The following is an 18,912-nucleotide window of genomic DNA, read 5'->3' on the forward strand; positions in this document are numbered from 1 at the left end:
GTTTCCTGTGCCAGCCGCAGGTCTAGACCACACCTTGTGAGGGGATTTCTGCAACTGCCAGTGCCGCCCTGTAGAAACATGCGTGTGCACGTCTGCATACATACACAAAGCTATACTGTACACACTGAAATATATGTGGTTGTTCTTGGCAATACGCTGGTGACTGTGTTGAAACGTTGTCGGTAGGATGAAAAGAAACTTGTGGGGAAAATGTCGCAGGCAGAAATGATATCAACGTTCCATCTAAGACAAGCAAAACCAGAGAAGCTCAAAGCGTGTTTGCACATATTCTGAATAAAAACACAGCGACCGACAGAAGATAGCAGTCGACCTCTCCGAGCGATAAGTCAAGTCTGTCGTTTTGGGCACTGAAACAAGTTGTTTTTACAACAATAGCAAACAGCCTACGGCCACATCTCTGCTTTTGTGTATGAGAAAGCTGTCAAATCATGCAATGTTACTGGTCCCCAAAGAAATCAACCACATGGCACGTGGGTTAAAGACTCAACCCGCCTGACGTCTGGAGTGGAGCAAAACAAATCACGCCTACTACTCGTATAGTTTTAAAAACTTATGGTAACTTACACTTTAACATCTCGGTAGTACGTGAGCGGGTGTGTTTGATTTGGCACGGTCCGCTATGTTCCACAGGTCGGCTCGTCTTTGAATCGGCCTCTCGTCTCCTTTGACTGAGGGTCACGAGTACACACGCGTGCCGGCAGCAGTAACACGCTTCACTGTGGATCTCTGGAATGACTCCCGTAGTCTTCTTCCAGTCCAGGAAGTGAGCTGGGAGGAAGAATAGGAAGCTGCTCTCTCTGGCTGCAGGTAGTGACCCTGAACCTTGACCTCCAACCTCACCCGTCATAAGTCTGACAATACACACTCTGACAAAACACAGATGTGCAAACACGACGGCGGTGCCTACGATTTGCAGATATTGAAGGAACTGTGTCTGGCAACACAGGACCTCTAAATAGCTGATCTGTCTGACATACATGTACATCTTTTTTAAGGCATCCGAGTCTTCCATAGATCAATAAAGACATTAAAATCCAGAATTATAATTTATCTTTTTATTATTTGACAACAATAACAGCATGTTGCATTGGTTCACTCATTACATTTACAGAAGTGGTCAAGAAAGCTGTATTCATGGACGTTGTTAACACAATCATCCATCTTTCCTTCCTTCCTTTGTCAAACTGTTTGACGATGCTGGAGGTACAGCTGATGAAGAGACTGTTAGGACATAAGCTCTGTCCAAAACCAACCCGCGGACCGTACACATTTATAAAGGTGGCAAAACCAGCATCCATGTTCCTGCCGTCTGCGCCAGAGAGATGTAAACCTTTTGAAGTAATGCTGATGTATCATTGATCACACGGCTTGGGAAGGTGACTGACTTTCTGGCGCTGCCTCACCAGCTCCAGAAGAATAACCTGCTGCCATGTTTGGAAGGCTCCAGTTTACCCTCAATGGTTGGGTTGGCTTCCGGACGTGGTCTAGACTTGTAGGGGTTCTCGGGGAGGGCCCGCTGGGTCTCCACTTTGGTCACCTACGAAAGAAAAGACACACGCGTCACGGGCTTCATTGAAGTCAGTGTAAACGCTCCAAAATCCTTCTTTAAACTTTAAACTTCTAACAGCCATTAGGGGGAAACTGCTCTGGTTGCAAAAGATGGCTGATTGAATGAAGTCTATGAGAAAAAGATCCTACTTCTCACTTGATGTATTACCTGAGTGAGAATTCTTAACTGGTGTCAATCAATAGTTGGTCCCAATTAGAGGACATGTATGCTTTAGGTTTAGGGCATGGCTACCGTATGATCGACAGGTCTCTGTCATCATCTGGGGTTTTCGTCTTAAAACTTTAACGGTGTGCTTGTTCATGGAAGGGAATTGTAACATATTGGTAAAAACAAAGAATGAGCAAAAAGACTTTTCCTGTTGTAGATCATGATTTACAGCCTCTTTCATCCTTCCGCCTGCGTTTCCCTTACTTTGCACTTTGTGTGGGACTTCTGTGTCAGGTCTGTCTGTCCTTCCTTTACTCTTTTCCTCCGTTCCTGACATGCTCTGGTCTCCACCATCTCAAACACAAGTCTTTCAATTTGTTGTATAGCTGAGCAACCAGAGAAACTTGGTGGACAGTCAACCTGGACATTTTTCTAAGTGACATCAAGTCAAATGTTTGTTCTTTTGTTTCCTGCTCAATTTTATGAAAAGAAAAAACAAAGCAACACAAAATGCGAGATTTGTCTGCTCAGAACTACGGCCGAATGACACCACGACGCAGACACAATCAGAGACTCTTGCACAGCCCATAATCAGCCAGAATAGAGCCCATCAAGCGAGCTGCTGCCATTGTGAATGCAGTCAATCCCTCGTATGGCTCACCTTAGACAGCTCTCCCAGCTCGGGCCTCTGCCACCCCAGCTTATCGAGGGCGCAGCCGTCGAAGGCCTGCTGCTGCTTACGGCAGTGCCGCAGCTCTGCCAAGTTTGAATAATCCAGACAGGTCCAGTACTCCGTGAAGGACTCGGCACAGCTGCCCTTGATTTGCCTACGAGGAAGAGTGCAAACAGAATCAGAATAAAATGTGTATAAATAAATAAATATTTTTGGGGTAATAGTCCAAAAAACGAATGAAAAGTCACGCTTCACTCATGTCAAAGACTTTAAATAAATTGAGGATTATGACAAAAACATTTTACGGTCTCCATAAGAACAACTTTCTTAACTGATCGAGTGATTTAAGTTATTCTAATGTTTGCTGGCAGTTGCCAGAAGCAGCTAAGAATCAAACCAGGTCCCGGGCGCAATTACAGCTTTTTTTTCCCCCAACTCTTTCCTCATTATAATAATTACAGGTATTGCTCTTTCACAGTAACTCTCAGTTAATCTTTGGGGTCAGAGTGTCGGTTGTTTGTTTCGGCTTTAAAATTAGAGGTCATGTGTTTTAGAGAACCAGAAACACAATCTGTTTTAGACAGACAGGCAGGCACACACACACAAAAGCATCTGAGTTGCTGCATGGGCATCAGATCAGGATTTAGGCAAAGCGCAGTGCAAAACGTTCAGTAAACACAGACGCAGCAGTTGAGAGTGAGGAACCCCAGACCACTTCACCCAATAGCCCCGAGGGCAGTTTTATAGACACAATAAACTCTGAAAATGAACCCTTTTCTTCTTTAGATCATTGTTTAATAAAATAAAATGGCACAGAGAAATTACATAAAGGTGTTGTGGATACTTGATTTGTTTTTTCTTTCATTTCAATATTAAAAGCATTTATTTAGAGACTCACTCTCATTCAATAACAAAATGCAGAAAAAAACAATCATTATTAGATTTGTATTAAATGAAGTTAATATATAGTACAGTGAAGATAATTATGGAAAAAGATTTGTGGGAATAAATACTGACTCGATAGGATAGCATTATCCCAAAGCTTTAAGATAAGCACTGCAACACAGTAACTTACTCAATAAAAAATAACTTTAGAAACACTGGGAACATCCTAGGAAAGTTATTTAAAGTTTGACCAAAAATGTGGGTATTTCTCCTTGTTATACATTCAGTTTGGTCATGGCATGAGGCATAAACTCACCATAAAAAGAGCATGAGATGTCCTTTACCATCACATCCTCCTGCAATGAGTTTGGTCCTACTTATAATATATACTACCTCACTGTGCAGGGTTTGAAAAGGGCCTTTTTCTCCATTTTACTTTTATTGTTGCGGGTATTGTGGAGCATTCTTATTGTATTCACAAGTTGTCTGTTAATTAATCACTCATCTTTCCTTACATTAAGATACACCTCAGAACATTAATGACACCATCGCACCCGGAATTTCTTAAAAACAAGAAAATCAGAAAACTTAACATTTAGCCACAAATACTCACTTAAAGTTCAGCGCATATAGTACAAACACTGAACTAGCTACCCTTACCAGAATTAGAGTTAAATTGCAAACTAAACTATTATACTCTGCAAGGGAAGACTGGCATCTGCATCTGCATCTACATCCTACTTCCGCCAACAGCCAATAGAATGGAATGCGTATTAGATGAACAAGTAGCAGGATAGGAAACTGTGTAAACGTAATAACTATAACCAAGAGAACAACAGATGTCCAGCAGCAGTATTTGCAACTTCAGGGCTCATTTTCTACCCACATGTCGCTCACAGAGGACAAAATACAAAAACTCAAATGGTCTCTCAAACTCTAGCTGGCTCCAAAGTTCAGCCACATCTTCAATCACTCGCTGAGCATAACCTTTGCAGATGACACCGCTGTGGCAGCCTTCATCGCTAAAAAATTCAGATTTTCAGCCTAATCAGTAGGTTTCTAGTATATTTACCGTTTCCTACATTTCTTATTAATTAACTCTTTTGTTCTAAATCTCTAGAAAACACACACCATGTGTAAACCTTCTTGAAAGACTGTTTCAGACATTATGTATATATATATATATATATATATATCAGGAGTATTTGACGGCAAAAAGATTGAAAAGCCTGGGTGAGAGTTACCTGAAGAAGTTGAGCGCACACTCGTTGACTTTCCTCCCTTCTTCTAGACACTTTCTGGGGTCCTTCTCCTCCCAGCGGCAGAGCATGAACTCCTTGTTGGCTTTGTCACACTGGGAGCCATAATGGTGGGCAGCAGCCTTAAGCACTGCAGAGGAGACATTGATCTGGACAGAAACAGATAAGAGTTATAGTAGATACATGAAGACATTTTTCTGAGAGACAGGATTATTATCCTGACATGTGTTGATATTAGTGACCCCATTAAAAGAGCTGAAAGAATGTGTTTGATTTGAATATTGGGGATCAATGTAATCCAGTTCAGAGACTGCAGCTAAACGGCTAGGCTAGCTAAAATAGTGAAACGTGCACCTTTTAAAATTTTGCATAGAGCCTGCTTTGTTGTGGTTATTGTTTAACTTGTGTATTTAGAACAACAACAATGAAAAATAGACCGTTATGAAAGAGACAGCTATGAGGTCTGAGCTATTTCTTGGAGGACAACCATATATACCGGTAATTCTGTCCAGCATCTCTTTAAATTATTTAATAACTACAGGAGTGTTGTCAGGTGCATGGCTTGTGTTGACCCCTGATGGGAATTTCAGGACAGATATGATGGAAATGTTTTACAAAATGCCTACTGTGCTTTAAGCAAAGTCTAGTCTCACACGCGATAATCAATATTGAGAATGTGTGAATGCAATTAAATGCATTAAAGCTAGCTAAAGTAAAACAATGTACTATGTCCTTGGCTATACAACACCACTTCGCATGTACAATAACACAATAGCATAAGGTTTACAAGTGGGGAGGTAATAGCATCGAATACAGTGCAATTCTAAATATATTGAATTTAAAAGAAACTTGTAGCTTACATGCACGAATTGTGTTTGTTAGATCTGTGATGTTGCCTTATTAGTGTTGGAAGACAACAAAGTGCTGCCAGCTAACAACTGACTTCCAAGGACAAGATCAATGTGTCAAATAACACTGCTGCTGACACAAACCGGCCAGCTTTGTTTAGAGGCAGACATTGTAAAGTTACTGTGACCATAAGGAATTATATAGGAGCTCTATAAACCGGGCTTTAAAGACTGCGAAAAAAATGCTGCTAATGTTGTCAACGTAGATATCGGAACAATCGCTAGTTGCAGATATGAATGCTGGTGGACTCATTATACATTTAGATTATCCGACTAACTCTCAGCATTGCAAAGGGAATTAAACACAAATGGCAAACGTTATGGACTACTGAGCCTGTTTTGAACCAGACAGCAGGTTAAGTTAGCAAGCGGCTAGTTAGCTAGCATATTCTGCCTTTGCTATGATTTCCAGTCAAGCTTAAAGAAAATAACCGCCGCTCACCTCGTCCACCTTCAGCTCCTCATGTGACGGGAAGTTCAGCGTTGTGGACATGGCTGTGTGTGTGTGTGTGTACAATGAAACAAAACGCAGAAGTTTAAACGCAAAACATTCAAGGTCCTCGTCTGACACCAGGACGAGCGACGAGGCCGCGAAAAGGAAGGTCAGTTTGGTTTGGTGCCGCAGTCAGCTCGGAGGCGCGTTCTGATGACGCAATCGAGTGCGCGGACAAAGCTGGGAGGCTTCCTTTGGTGCTCTGTTGCCATGGTGACATGACACTTAGCCATTGTACGGTATCGTCCAGTTGCTAAAACAGTTTGTTGTGCTTGTTTGTTTATTTTGAGAAGAAGCTTGCAAGTAAATGTAGAAATGGAGCTCATCGTAAGCAGTTATAAAGGAGAGATGAAAAATGACAAGTAAGTGTATTTTTCATGACCCTAAAGACGGCAGGATAACCAATTATATGAAACATGGTTGATTCAGTTTATCTTTGCTATGTGACCACCTCTTCTCCACCTCAGGATGGATGGAAAAGGAGAGTACACGTTTCCCACAGAGACCAAGTATGTGGGAGAGATGAAAGAGGGGATGTTTCATGGCAAAGGAGTGCTACACTTTCCAAATGGAAGTAAATATGAGGCCACCTGGGAAAACGGCAAAGCTAAAGAGGTGAGGAGTAGTGTGTGTGTGTGTGTGTGTGTGTGTGTGTGTGTGTGTGTGTGTGTGTGTGTGTGTGTGTGTGTGTGTGTGTGTGTGTGTGTACATGTCAGACTATATGCATCCACATGCATGACTGTGTGTTTCACATTGGTTATAGTTGATATTACATCTGGTCCCTTTTAGCAATCACTCACCATTATTGTGGTAGTTATTAGGTTTCTCTACTGTTTTTCACTTCACGTCTCCTCTGATGCAATCCTTCATGGGCTTTTGCCACAACAGCGATCACTCCAATTATTATCATCATTTCAGTTGCGGCTCATTTGAAACGATAGCAGTTCTGAACCATGACTAACCGTGACCCAGACTACTCTGCACTTGCATCCATGTCAGTTCAATAAAACCTACTTCCAATCAAAACAGACCAAAACAGACTGTAACTATATCTGGTAGCTTATAGGAAACTTGCACATCTCCTTTGCAGGCGGGAACCTCGTTCTGCCGATGCGGAAGCGTCTTAAAACTTGCATTATCTCTACTGACCAGCAGGGGGCGACTCCTCCGGATGCAAAAACAAGTCAGATTGTATCGAAGTCTATAAGAGAATGCCCGTACTTCTCACTTGATTCATTACCTCAGTAAACATGAGTTTATGGTCTCAATCGCGAGTTTCAAATCTTCTCCAACACAGCATGATGTTTATTTTTCGCAAATTATGGTCCTATTTAGAGTCAAATAGACTAGAAAACGGAGCATGCCACCATGCTACCAGAGCCGTATACCCTCGTCACTCCTCCGCATTCCAAATATGGTAACTTCCGGTCATCGGTTGACTATTTGCTTTATCAAATAGTGCTCTAAAATACAACAAGAATAGGGGTGTAACGGTTCACAAAATTCACGGTTCGGTTCGGTACGATACAGTGGAGCCACGGTTCGGTACGGTTCGGTACAGTAGAAAACTATAAATGCCAGAGAAATGTACTTGATTTTAAAATATATTGATTCATTACAACTAACGTCATAAAGTTATTCTTTGACTTTGAACAATGATGGAACTATACCTGAGTGACCCATCTTCTGGGGTGTCTTCTTAGCAACACATAAGCATAAAAAAAAACTGCTCCTTAATGTTATGTTGTATTGTTACTTACATCTTGCTTACATCTTGTATTGTTACTTACATCTTGCTTACATCTTGTATTGTTACTTACATCTTGCAAAAGAGATTTTTAATCTCAATGCATGGGACTACCTGGTTAAATAAAGGTTTTTAAAAAAAGAATTTCTTTTTTTTTTCTTTTTCTTTTTCTTCAAACGTATTCGGTTCGTCATGCGTACCGAACCGTGAGCCTCGTACCGAACGGTTCAATACGAATACGCGTAGCGTTACACCCCTAAACAAGAATAAGATTACCAGTAAAAATTCAATGACGTCTCATGCAAGTTAACTGAACTTTTTTTTGTACTGCAGACATATTGACACGTACAGCAGGAAAAGCACAGGTGTCATTAATAACAATGATCAAGGCTGAGTTCCACAGGTGTTCCAGGGCCCCGGTACTGTGCATGCTGGCTCACTGATATGGGGTGATAGGACACTTCAGTGGAGCTGTAGCATCATTGATGTCATAACCTAAACTTGTGCATCTCCTGCAATGTCTAAACGTCTGCTGTGAGAAAGGTCTATATAGAAAAGACAACGCTGAATCTATAGTGTGTGTTATCACACACCAGTTGTCAAAATTACAAATTCACCCCCTTAACGTGGGTCTTCTCAATGCCCCGGCGAATAAGCACCTAAAAATGTACATGTTGTACAAGAAATAATGGCATTTTCATGATTGCAAATGATAAGTGAAAATGTTGTCATGCGTCCACATTTTGCAAAATGACTGAACAGTTATTTCATTCCTCAGAAAAACATGGACTCACACACACACACTTCGCCCCAAAGGACATATTTTTCCACTTCCCCCTAGTGGTTTATATCTATGCAGACAGTTTGGGTTTTATCTGCTGAGGTTTTGAGATATCCATCTCGAAGATTTCCGCCTTAACACAAAGACAATGGAAGAACATTTCAATTATTTTGTGGCGCTTAAAGCCCTGAGAAGAAACATTTGAAAACCTCAACAGCAACTTATCTCTCCAGAAACCATGTCTGGGGTACGTGGGACAGGATAACCCCCAGACCTTTCTTTTAACAGTTTTCACAGGAGCTACTTTCTGCCAAAGACACAGCCCCAAAGAAAACTTCTTTGTTCCGCCTGTTGAGTGTGTATTTTTCTTTGAGGAGCACAAATGAAACTCCATTGTACAAAGGTGGTAGAAGATGTAAATATCATGACATTGTGGCACATAACATTGAACCTATCTTCATGGCAACACACCATAGAGGTAAGTGACATTTTTCTTTTTTTCTTTTGTGCTTTCTTTGGTAATTTGGGTGATCTGACCCATCGAAGTCTATGGCTGAAGAATGAGGATGATTTCACCACTGTGCTTCCTCACAAGGGATCACTTGTCTTTGCTGATGGTCTGCAGTACCAGGAGAAGGACTGGGACTACTGTGATGGACACGACAGGCGCTTCTACAGTGAGAGGTGCAACGGACTCAGACCTGCAGGTTGCAAACTCATTTACTTGCTTGTGTATTCGCTCATTCGGTCCGATGACAGTGGTTTCTTCACTCTCTGACATCGCACATAAATTAGCTTGAAATATAACAACAGTAACACACACCCAAAGCCGTTAAAATGACGAACATTATGTTCAACAGTACAGACCACAAAAAAACAAAAGATCAGCTAACGGTGTTCATTGATTCTATGATCTATATACATCACTAACCTGACAAATAGAGAAACTTCCCATCACGTTAAACGTATGAGCATTTCACATGACACTTTAACTCGGGGGAAACATTAGAGCCATCAGAAAGGGCTGAGATTTGAACACATCATAACAATAATAATGACTTTTGTTAGCAGTTGTAAACCACCGTGAGATCGGCGTTTAATACAAAACAACTGTTTTGTTCATACAGGAGAATCTCAGCTCACTGATCTTCATCCGCCACGCGTCATTCCTGATGGATGCTACGACTGTGGGGATGGTTTCTATGACCCCAATACCAGAGTCGTCTCTTCCTACACTGGCAGATTCCTCAGGAATGCAGGTAAGACAGTAAATATCCTGTTATTTTCACTGTGTTAGCCCTGTGACACCAAAGATGACTGGCTTACAGGAGATGTGTCCTCTAACATGTAACCCCTACCTTTGAACAATCCTTTGCCACTAAATAATGGATACCTTCCAACTTGGACATATTTTGTAAGCTATGGGCTTACTGTGAGGTGAACAAAAGAACTACAAACCAGATATTAAACTCAAATTTCAAAATTCAAAAACATCAAATAACTGGAAGACTTTTGTTGCTGCCCTACATGCCAAGAGGCATGAAGGGAAATGATGAATCAAAATTGTACCTCCATGTTTCACGGCTTACTTCGCTGTAGTGTGCGCACATCTTTTTCCCACTAATTTGAGGCCAAATTGGCTCCATCTGAGCGTTGAGTAATATCCAGGCATCTTAGCCTTTTGTGCCAAAGAAAATGAGAAAGATGAAAGTCAAGAGCAAACAGAAATTTCCAATTTAAATTAACGATGCACAGTTTTATGTCCAAAAAAAAGCCCCTTGTCAGTGATAGATTGCTGTATATTAAATATGTTTGTATAGTAACTTAATAAAGAAGCGCCACTGATCAACAGTTCAGTATATTTCCAGAGCCTGCTTTAGTGTGAGCTGTAGTTTGCACCATATGGTCAAGCGAATGGTTGGACAAAGTCTGCTTAGTGTAGACTGCCACACTCATTGTTTGATATCGTTGAACTATTCAAGGAAAGTAATGCCCTCTCAGGCCAAAACCTCAATAAGATTCAAGAGTTAAAAGTCGTACAATCAGCCAAATTAGTAGTGAGGGAGCTATTGCTGCTGCCTTGTCAAACAAGATAGTAGCTCTGTGTAAAATGATGTCTACTTTTCAACAACTCTACCTTTCTAAGAACAGGCCGCAGAAAAGGCCTTACTGAAAATACTTTGAAACATGCAACCGCTCTTGTATTGAATTTGTCCCGTTGTCTTTGCCCATTTTTTTTTTTTTTAAATAACTGCATCTCTGAAAGCATTTGGCCATATGGGAAAGATTTGATAGCAATGAACCTATGGAGTGATGCTAAATGGATTATCCCTGGATTCACTGATGGAAGATTATTGCTACAAGTCATCTGATAAGCATGCTTCCTCAGGCTATTGCAACTTTTTTTTTCTCCCTTTTGTCATTTGTCAAAAGTGGAAAACTCAAGACACATTTTTCCACTGAACGGGTGCCCAGATTTGGAGCTCCTGATTTGAAGTGAATGTGATCTGTCAGGTGTCCAGATAGGAATTCCCAAATTCTGACATCCTCTGCTCGTCATGTCTCCTATGATTTTACATCACTGGACAATGTTGTGAATTAGGCAGCGGGTAATGAATGACATTCTAAATACCTGTCTTTTGGCTCACCGAGGTCTGGTCCAGTTTTATTGCTGTGTTTGACATTACCGTTTTTATCTGACACGTGCTGCAGTGCCCAAACAGCTTTGATCACAGATACATGCATGGGGGTGTTGTACAAACGTGCATGACGCTTTGCTTTTAATCGCGGAAATGCAGGAAGCATTCAAATCAGGCAATATTTAAAGAATTCAGACACAGTGCAGCGGTGATGAATCTTGCTGTTTTTAACCTCACAAATCTAGAAATGTGTCAAGATATATGATTCCTGGCAGAAGTTTAAGGTATGACTTATAAGCTCCCGAAGGTAAAAATGTATTTTTTGGGCAGACCATTTGCATTCAGATGAGCTACTTGCAACACAGATTAGTTTTAAAAGCACACGTTTCTCATGAACATATGTGGAGAGAGAGAGAGAAGGAAACAGAGGAGAAGATCCACATCCTCGCCAGATGTGCATGTGCAAGAAGACAAAAATATGTTTTGGGATTTTTCCATGATGCGGGTTGTTCATCACCATTACAGCTCTGGTATTGATCAGTGGAGTGACGGGGAGAAAGAGAGAAGAGGAAAGTTGGGATGAAACTGAATTGGAACTAAACACTCCAATTATACTCTGACTCTCTGTTTTATGGAGTCCAACAGGAACTATTTAATTGGTGCGTGCCTGTTCATATCTTATATATCGCAAACACAAACTACCATATGTGCGCTGTCCCTCCTGTCTTGATGCGCGTTTCTTGAGAAGAATGCTCCTGTATCCGGTATGGCTTTATTTTTCAACCCTTGGAGGTGAAGGCACATTTGTCAGAGTGGGTGTGAAGACAGAATTTATTGCCTCATGGCTTCCGCCCAGGATGAGGACTGCGGGGATGATGGGACACGGGGAAGAGTCACCCTCCCAGAAGGGGACGTTTGCTGCAGCAAGGAAACAAGGAAGGAGCTCCCCATGTGGCCGGTACAAACTGGTGGATGTAGGACAAGGAGGCCTCATATCTAGTTTAAACTGCCCTCCTCAGTTATTGTTGCTAACTTGGACAAACAGCCCTCCTTGGCATAGAGCCATGCTAGCAAAACAATAGGATCTGTTGCTGATATTCCCCCAGAGGTTATTGATTATACTTGGAGTTGAACCGATTTCTTGTCATCGAGGAGCTTCTTTGGAGCGATGTGCCGAGAATACTGGAGACCTGTGCAGAAATGTGGCACGATGGAGGAAATGGAGGGTGGTGAGAGTAAGTGTGTCAGTTGGGATTATTAGGAACCTCCCATCACAGATGATATCCACAGGGTTCAAATGTGAGATCACTGAAACACATCCATGCTGTACTGATCCTGTTTTCACATTACCTTGTACAATTACTTCAAAAAGGCCCAATAATTGTAGGGTTGGTGGTTTCTTCCACATGTCGAAGTATTCTCAAGCGAGACATGAATGAATGTAACTTTCTGGCCTGCTCAGCACTTTAAAAACCAATGTATTTCACTTGACTCATTCGTTTTGGGCATGGACCAGGAAGCATTTACACAGATTAGAGGCATCACTGGGCGTCGACCAAAATTACTCTACCAGAAAATGGTCTTTTTAACCAATAGCTTGTCAGAAATGTGACCTCCGTTAGTTATACGTTCCCACTGGGCGGACGCAGGACATTGCTTCCTATATTTTTGTTAAATTAGTTTTCTGATTAAATCTAAGGAAAGATGTGCCATTCACTCGCACCTTCATGCTTTATTTCATATCTTTAATTCCAAGTTGCATCTGGGTTTACAGCATTCGCCTGGTGTGAATGATGGACTTAGTGCTTCTAAGTCGATTTTAGAACATCTGTAAGAAAGTTGTCAGACGAGGAGTCAAACAGGTCATATGGATACAAAGACACCTGTAATACACAGAAGACAAAAAGAAAGGAATGTCTTGAGTGTGTGACATTGCAGTGTGTGTGTGTGTGTGTGTGCGTGTGTCAGTGATGAGTGAATGCAGGTGGTGAACGATGAACATTCAGGGGTCACAGACTTTGTTTCTGGCTGACGTTCTTCCGAACCTTCTTCCTGAGCGTCCAACCTCCCCTGTACTACCACAGCAATTTGTCATTCTGTATTACACTGCAGTTTTTTAAACCAGGGAATCTGAAAGGAGCCACAAGACAACATTTCAGTGCACTGCACACTACTTGTCAAATAGCATATTAGTTGGCATAGTGGATGAACTGCGCAGGCAAATCAATACTTCGGTACATTTCAAAACATAAAACGCTGCTTGTAGACAACGACTGAAGTTCAATGCTTGAGATTTGAATTATGATCTGAATTTTTTATTTTATTTGAATGTTCATTGTGTCATGAGATCATTACACCAAACATGTGCTTCCACTTACAACCACCTCCACGTGTCATAGCTAACCAGCCCAGCTTAAATACACCCAACAGATTTCAACACGATGAAACGATTAAACCTGAAACACAAATCACATCAACAAACAACTCTTGAAGGCTATTTTTTTTATTATCCCAAACTTCCAGACACATAATTGTACTTAATTTGTCATTGCTGATGAAGATTGTTACTCAAGTTTTGAAGGTAGAATATAAAACATAGATGCATAAAACTGCAATTAAAAAAAGAATGAGAGGAAAAGAAGCATAGGCCACATCTGCACAATCAAATCTCCACCACGTACTGATTTGTTCTGTTATAACAAACACACACACACACACACACACACGCACACACAGTCAGTCGTGTGTGTTCTCTCTTGGCAAAGGTCTGCGGTTGCAGCGGCGGCGGCAGCAGCTCCAGCAGGGGCCATGTGTTGCCATGTTGTTTGTAGCACTTTCCTGTTTCTGGAATAACCGCTTCCCTTTGAAACCCCGCACAGAAAGAGTTCCACTCAGAAAACATTCCACTGCCAAGGAAAACACCTCTGGTGACCAAACCACGGCCCCTCCCTTTGTCCCCGTCCAGTGGAGGTGTTTCACAGAAGATAAAATCAGCCGAGGCCCTTTAGGGAATGGAACATATATCCTCACGCTGCCTTTCCTCAAACTCTCATTTTTTTTTTCTCAGAAACAAAACAAAAAAGAAATCCCCATGAAACAGGATTCACATGCTAATCCTGTGAGCTGTGACAGATGGATTAATATTCTTGAAGATCAGTATCTCTCTTTCAAAGCTAAAGAAACTGGAAGACCGCCGATGTTTTCTGTGATGTCATTGAGACATTGAATTGGAGACAGACATATTTGAATGTTTATTTGAGCTTTCACATTCAGTGTGATAAGTGTGATTTCACTGTGGTGCCTGAACTCAGAAACCACAAAATGTGCAGGTTGTGACAGTGTCATAGCGCTCCTTTTTTTCTCTTTCTACTAATACCATATCCAGTAGAATGCAATCATGTCTTATGCAAATATCTAAAGGTACAAGAAAGCAGTTTTTTTTTCTTAAGTGTGTGTGTGTGTGTGTGTGTGTGTGTGTGTGTGTGTGTGTGTGTGTGTGTGTGTGTGTTAATTCGCAAGCATTAGGCTAGAAGGAAACACTTTTCCCTCTGAGTGTATTTTAAGGATTAAGATAAACAGACGTTAACAAGGTGCCATTATCGCTTCCACACTCTCTCCTGTGTACGTTGCAAAAAAAAGGTCGTCCATGCAGGTTGTTGCAGTCGAGATGGATATCAACCAGAAAAGGGTTTCAAAAACAAGCGTGTATGTGCTGCACTCCATTCACGATTAAGGTGAATAATTTCCCTGAAATTTGCCCTACAAATGTATCTTTACTTGAGAGAACCATAATATGACTTGATGTTTTTTTCTGTTTTTATCAGTCTAACTGCAATATCCCTAATCACAGAAAAGATGAAAATGGTCTATAAATTAAATGTATTGACTTGCAAAAACTGGTAAATCACAAACATGTCCTGCTGTCCTTGGATTGCAGGAAATTACCTACAAATACCAGCCACCTGTGCCCTCAAATAACTCAAATTACATATGACATGAATCCCGAGATAAACGCTGCTATATACTCAAGAGGGCAGAATTACAGCAAATATGAAAATGCCCCCAATCTAATTATCATTAGCGAAGGTTGTGGTTTGTGGCTAATTGAGGTCAGTCGAAACGTAACGATGTGCTTCAGTAATTACCTTCTCAAATGCGTTACAAAGACTGTTTGCGTGGCAGCTGTCCGCGTGTCCGGTATACGTCCAATTGACCTCCCGATCAGAACCAGGTAGAGAGGAGAGACAGAGAGGAGCGGGCCGTTTTATACTTGAAGTGGCTGTTGGTGTTGACGCCTGGCAATTACACACAATCAGTCCGAGAGCTGCAGACCTGCTCCCCCCCCGTACAATGGAGCCCCGCGCGCAGTGGAACCTGGGGGGTGAGGCCCGCGCGCCGCTCAAGTGCGTGCAGCTGCATGCGTGCGCTCCAGAGAAAGCTCACTTCCCCCGCAATTAGCTACTCATTTCAGTTTTAACAATGAAAAACTGGTTTATTATCAGCTCCTCTGGCAGTCGTTTCGGTTTAAAAAAAATTGGCGTCCACTTTTTGGGGGTTATTATTTATTGGTGTCTGAAGTGGCTCTGAGAAGTTATTTTCTCGTAATTGTCAGGCTTATCTTGATTTGACAAATTTACCCGAGCCTTGAATGGCACTTCACCGTTGCAGCCTCACACACAGAATGACCTGTGGTTTAATTATGCAGGCTTATTGGAGTTTTTCAATTCAACGCTTTACCTTCACACCTCAATCTGTGGTTTGTATTGTTATTGTCATTTAATCATGGGTGTTAAACACTGTTAACTGTGCTGTTAAAAAATGTATATATATAGATATATATATATATACATACAATATATATATATATATATATATATGTACACTCCATACTTTGTTTCTATTACCATTAACACACATCAAAGCAATTGAAATTGAAATCTTTCCAACAGTTGACTCCGAGCATGAGTGGATTGTGCGGACCTGTCGGAAAGCGTGGGACGAGGTTGTTGGCGTTGATCGTGAAAAGTCTGTTGCAACTGGACCGGAAGAGACCAGCAAAATCAACTGAGGCGTTTATGAATAGCTTATTAAAACTGCTTTTGTTCTACATGTATTTGTTTAAGATGTATAAAATGAATTAAAAAACAAAAGGTTAGGTTCATACTGTATTTTTTATGTTGTGATTATTTACTTTTTTCAAAACTCCTCCTTATATACAGTATATTGTAGAAGTTGTGCCTGTCAGTGTATTCATCTTTATTTCCATATGTGTGTTTTAGACCAGTTTCAAAAGGAATATGCAGAAGCAAATGCCTATGACACTGCACTATGTTGTTTTGAGTTAAGTTGTTGGTTGTGCAAACATACTATATTTATATTAATTCCATCTGATGTCATCAGCAGGTCTACTAAGAAGCATTTATGACTGAATATCACTTTCTGCGGGGTGAAAAGTCAAATACCAACTGTCCAAAAAAAGTTGTTATGATCCCAGATAGGAATATTTTTTTGATTGATTGATAGGGGTCTATTGCACATTCAAATCCTGACAATAGGTTTTCCTGCATGCAAAGATATAAATAATATACAAAATAATATAATGGAGGTATGTTATGTGTCAGTAAGATTATATCAATTTAGGCTTCACATCGCAGTGAAAAGTTCAATTGTCAATGTCATATTTTGATACTAAATGTAATGTTTGAGATGAGCAGTATGTGACCATTGTCTCCTAAACAACACATTACCAAATATACTTATTTGATGGTCATTTACTCCCTTTAACGTTTAATCAAAATAAGCTGTAGAGGATGTAAATAAAATGAATATGACGTCAAGTGTTTTAAAAACAGCAGTTATTTTCACAAACAGAATCTTCCACGATGCACCCTTTCTGCTTCATGGCAAATACACCATCACACAAAAAATGCAACTCACAATATCTCTCTCACACAGACACACACAGACACACAGGCACACACACACACACACACACTAGGATGAATATATCTGTCCACAAAAATAGGAGGAAACACACACAACACAACCAAATAACTAAACACCATGCACGATTACAGAACACATGGAAAATACAATTACTTAATATTTATTTATTTAATTTGTATCTTTGTCATTTGAAAAATCCTATCCAATTGAGCCATGGTGCCAAATGTTCTTTGCTTTGTGCCACACATGTTTGGGGAAATAAAAGTGAATAATTCCTTAATTTATCCTCACAAATGATTCAAAACCACAAAAATATCACATTCTATTTTATTGCATTTTAGTACACAAAACATTTATGATGCACAGTCTATCAAATAAACTTTTTTGTTGAATTTTGTTTCATGTTTTTTAACAAAACAAAACAATTTCAGAGGAAAAAAAGTGCTTTACAGGGATTTACCATCTCAATAAATACAAGGACACTGAGGTCTTGTTGGATCCTGTTCTTCACACAATGGCCATGGCACTAAAATACAGATGCACACTCTCTACCCCTGCCAATACACACACACGCACACACACACACATACACACACACACACACACACACACACACACACACACACACACACACACACACACGTCTTACTATGTACAACCCCAATCTGTTTCATATTGTCCATATTGTACCAAGACACCAACACTCCATTTCCCTTTGTGCGAGACACACACACACACACACACACACACACACACACACACACACACACACACACACACACACACACACACACAGGGTGAACAAACAACATTAGAAATGATAAATTAGTGACAATACAATTGTTTGGAAATTTGAAAATATGTAACTCGTAACAGATTTTGTAGTTTGACTAGTATGCTCATCTCAGACTTCCCTTTGTTTCTCCGTCATGCAACATGATCGCCTAAAATCAGTTTGCTTCTAATGTTACAGCCATAATTTAATAACACACAATTAACAAAAGACTTTGTGCAATGTGGTTTTCCTTCTTGATTAACAGTCAAGTTGCTGATTTTCTACCAATGGCAGGTTTAAAATCCTCGTAATTTGTTCCAAACTACAGAATTAAAAAAACACCCAAATCTTTCTTTAGAGACAAATTACACACTGAAATGTGAACAAGCCGATTCAGTGCTGTAAGGTAGTAATAATTGAAACGATAAGGCACACAATGTTTCATTATTTAACAAAAATCTAGTTCTACACCGCATTGCAGTGAAAATTGACCAAAAATGTAACACGGAAGTTTTTGTTTTTTGAGATGTCATACAGTCACTTTGTCAATCCGAAAGAAAATATTTCAACAGTCAACTTATTTCATTTCCATACATGTTTCCTTCATGGTTGCTTAGAGAGAAGAGAGAGGAGTCTTACCTCTAATGTGGTCTACTGCGTGTGACGGGCCCTCGGGCCAATATGACAGTCCCCCTTTACGTTTTCCCCTCTGTGTTTATCTTCAGTATTCTGACATCACCCAAGAGGCTTCCCGCCTGCGTCCTTGGTCAGTTTCATCCCTTTGAAACTTCCTCTATCAAGTTGAGGATGTATTGGTTGCGTGGAGGATGCTGTACATATGAAGCAAAATGGGTCCTTTACGTGGCGTAAAATACAGTCAGGGATATTCCTGTCCTCAGGAAGAAAAATAACATAATGACGTAAGTTTTTCCTCGTTCTTCCATTCCTCTTGCCTGGGCAGGGCTCCCTGTAAGATATGTCTTTTCTCCAATCTGACTCCTGCATGACCTCCGGGTCAGGTTCGCAGACTTCAGTGATGGAGATCAAGGGTGAGGATCCGGAGGTTTG

General features: G+C 40.7%; 2 protein-coding genes across 2 annotated transcripts; one reads left to right on the forward strand and one right to left on the reverse strand.

Annotated features, from left to right (window-relative positions):
• Window positions 1-1,061: 1,061 nt before the first annotated feature.
• ndufa8 (NADH:ubiquinone oxidoreductase subunit A8) lies at window positions 1,062-6,090 on the reverse strand. Its single transcript, XM_079289281.1, has 4 exons — window positions 5,906-6,090; window positions 4,541-4,704; window positions 2,400-2,565; window positions 1,062-1,558 (listed from the first exon to the last, which is right to left on the reverse strand). The coding sequence occupies exons 1-4, from the start codon at window positions 5,954-5,956 to the stop codon at window positions 1,421-1,423; spliced, it is 519 nt and encodes a 172-aa protein (XP_079145407.1). The 5' UTR covers window positions 5,957-6,090; the 3' UTR covers window positions 1,062-1,420.
• Window positions 6,091-6,271: 181 nt separating this feature from the next.
• Window positions 6,272-16,191, forward strand: morn5 (MORN repeat containing 5; the record flags this gene model as incomplete). Its single annotated transcript, XM_079289404.1, has 5 exons — window positions 6,272-6,318; window positions 6,424-6,571; window positions 9,080-9,191; window positions 9,612-9,743; window positions 16,073-16,191. 5 exons carry the CDS (start codon window positions 6,272-6,274, stop codon window positions 16,189-16,191), a joined length of 558 nt encoding a protein of 185 aa, XP_079145530.1.
• Window positions 16,192-18,912: the final 2,721 nt, after the last annotated feature.

This window comes from Melanostigma gelatinosum (genome assembly GCF_949748355.1).
Source record: "Melanostigma gelatinosum genome assembly, chromosome: 18".
Lineage (NCBI taxonomy): Eukaryota > Metazoa > Chordata > Actinopteri > Perciformes > Zoarcidae > Melanostigma > Melanostigma gelatinosum.

Coding starts and splice junctions, on each gene's coding strand:
- ndufa8 (XM_079289281.1), bottom strand. CDS start 5,956: ATGTCCACAACGCTGAACTTCCCGTCACATGAGGAGCTGAAGGTGGAC. Junction 4,705..5,905: donor AGGAGCTGAAGGTGGACGAG/GTGAGCGGCGGT, acceptor GTTTCTGTCCAG/ATCAATGTCTCCTCTGCAGT. Junction 1,559..2,399: donor AGCTGGGAGAGCTGTCTAAG/GTGAGCCATACG, acceptor TTTCTTTCGTAG/GTGACCAAAGTGGAGACCCA.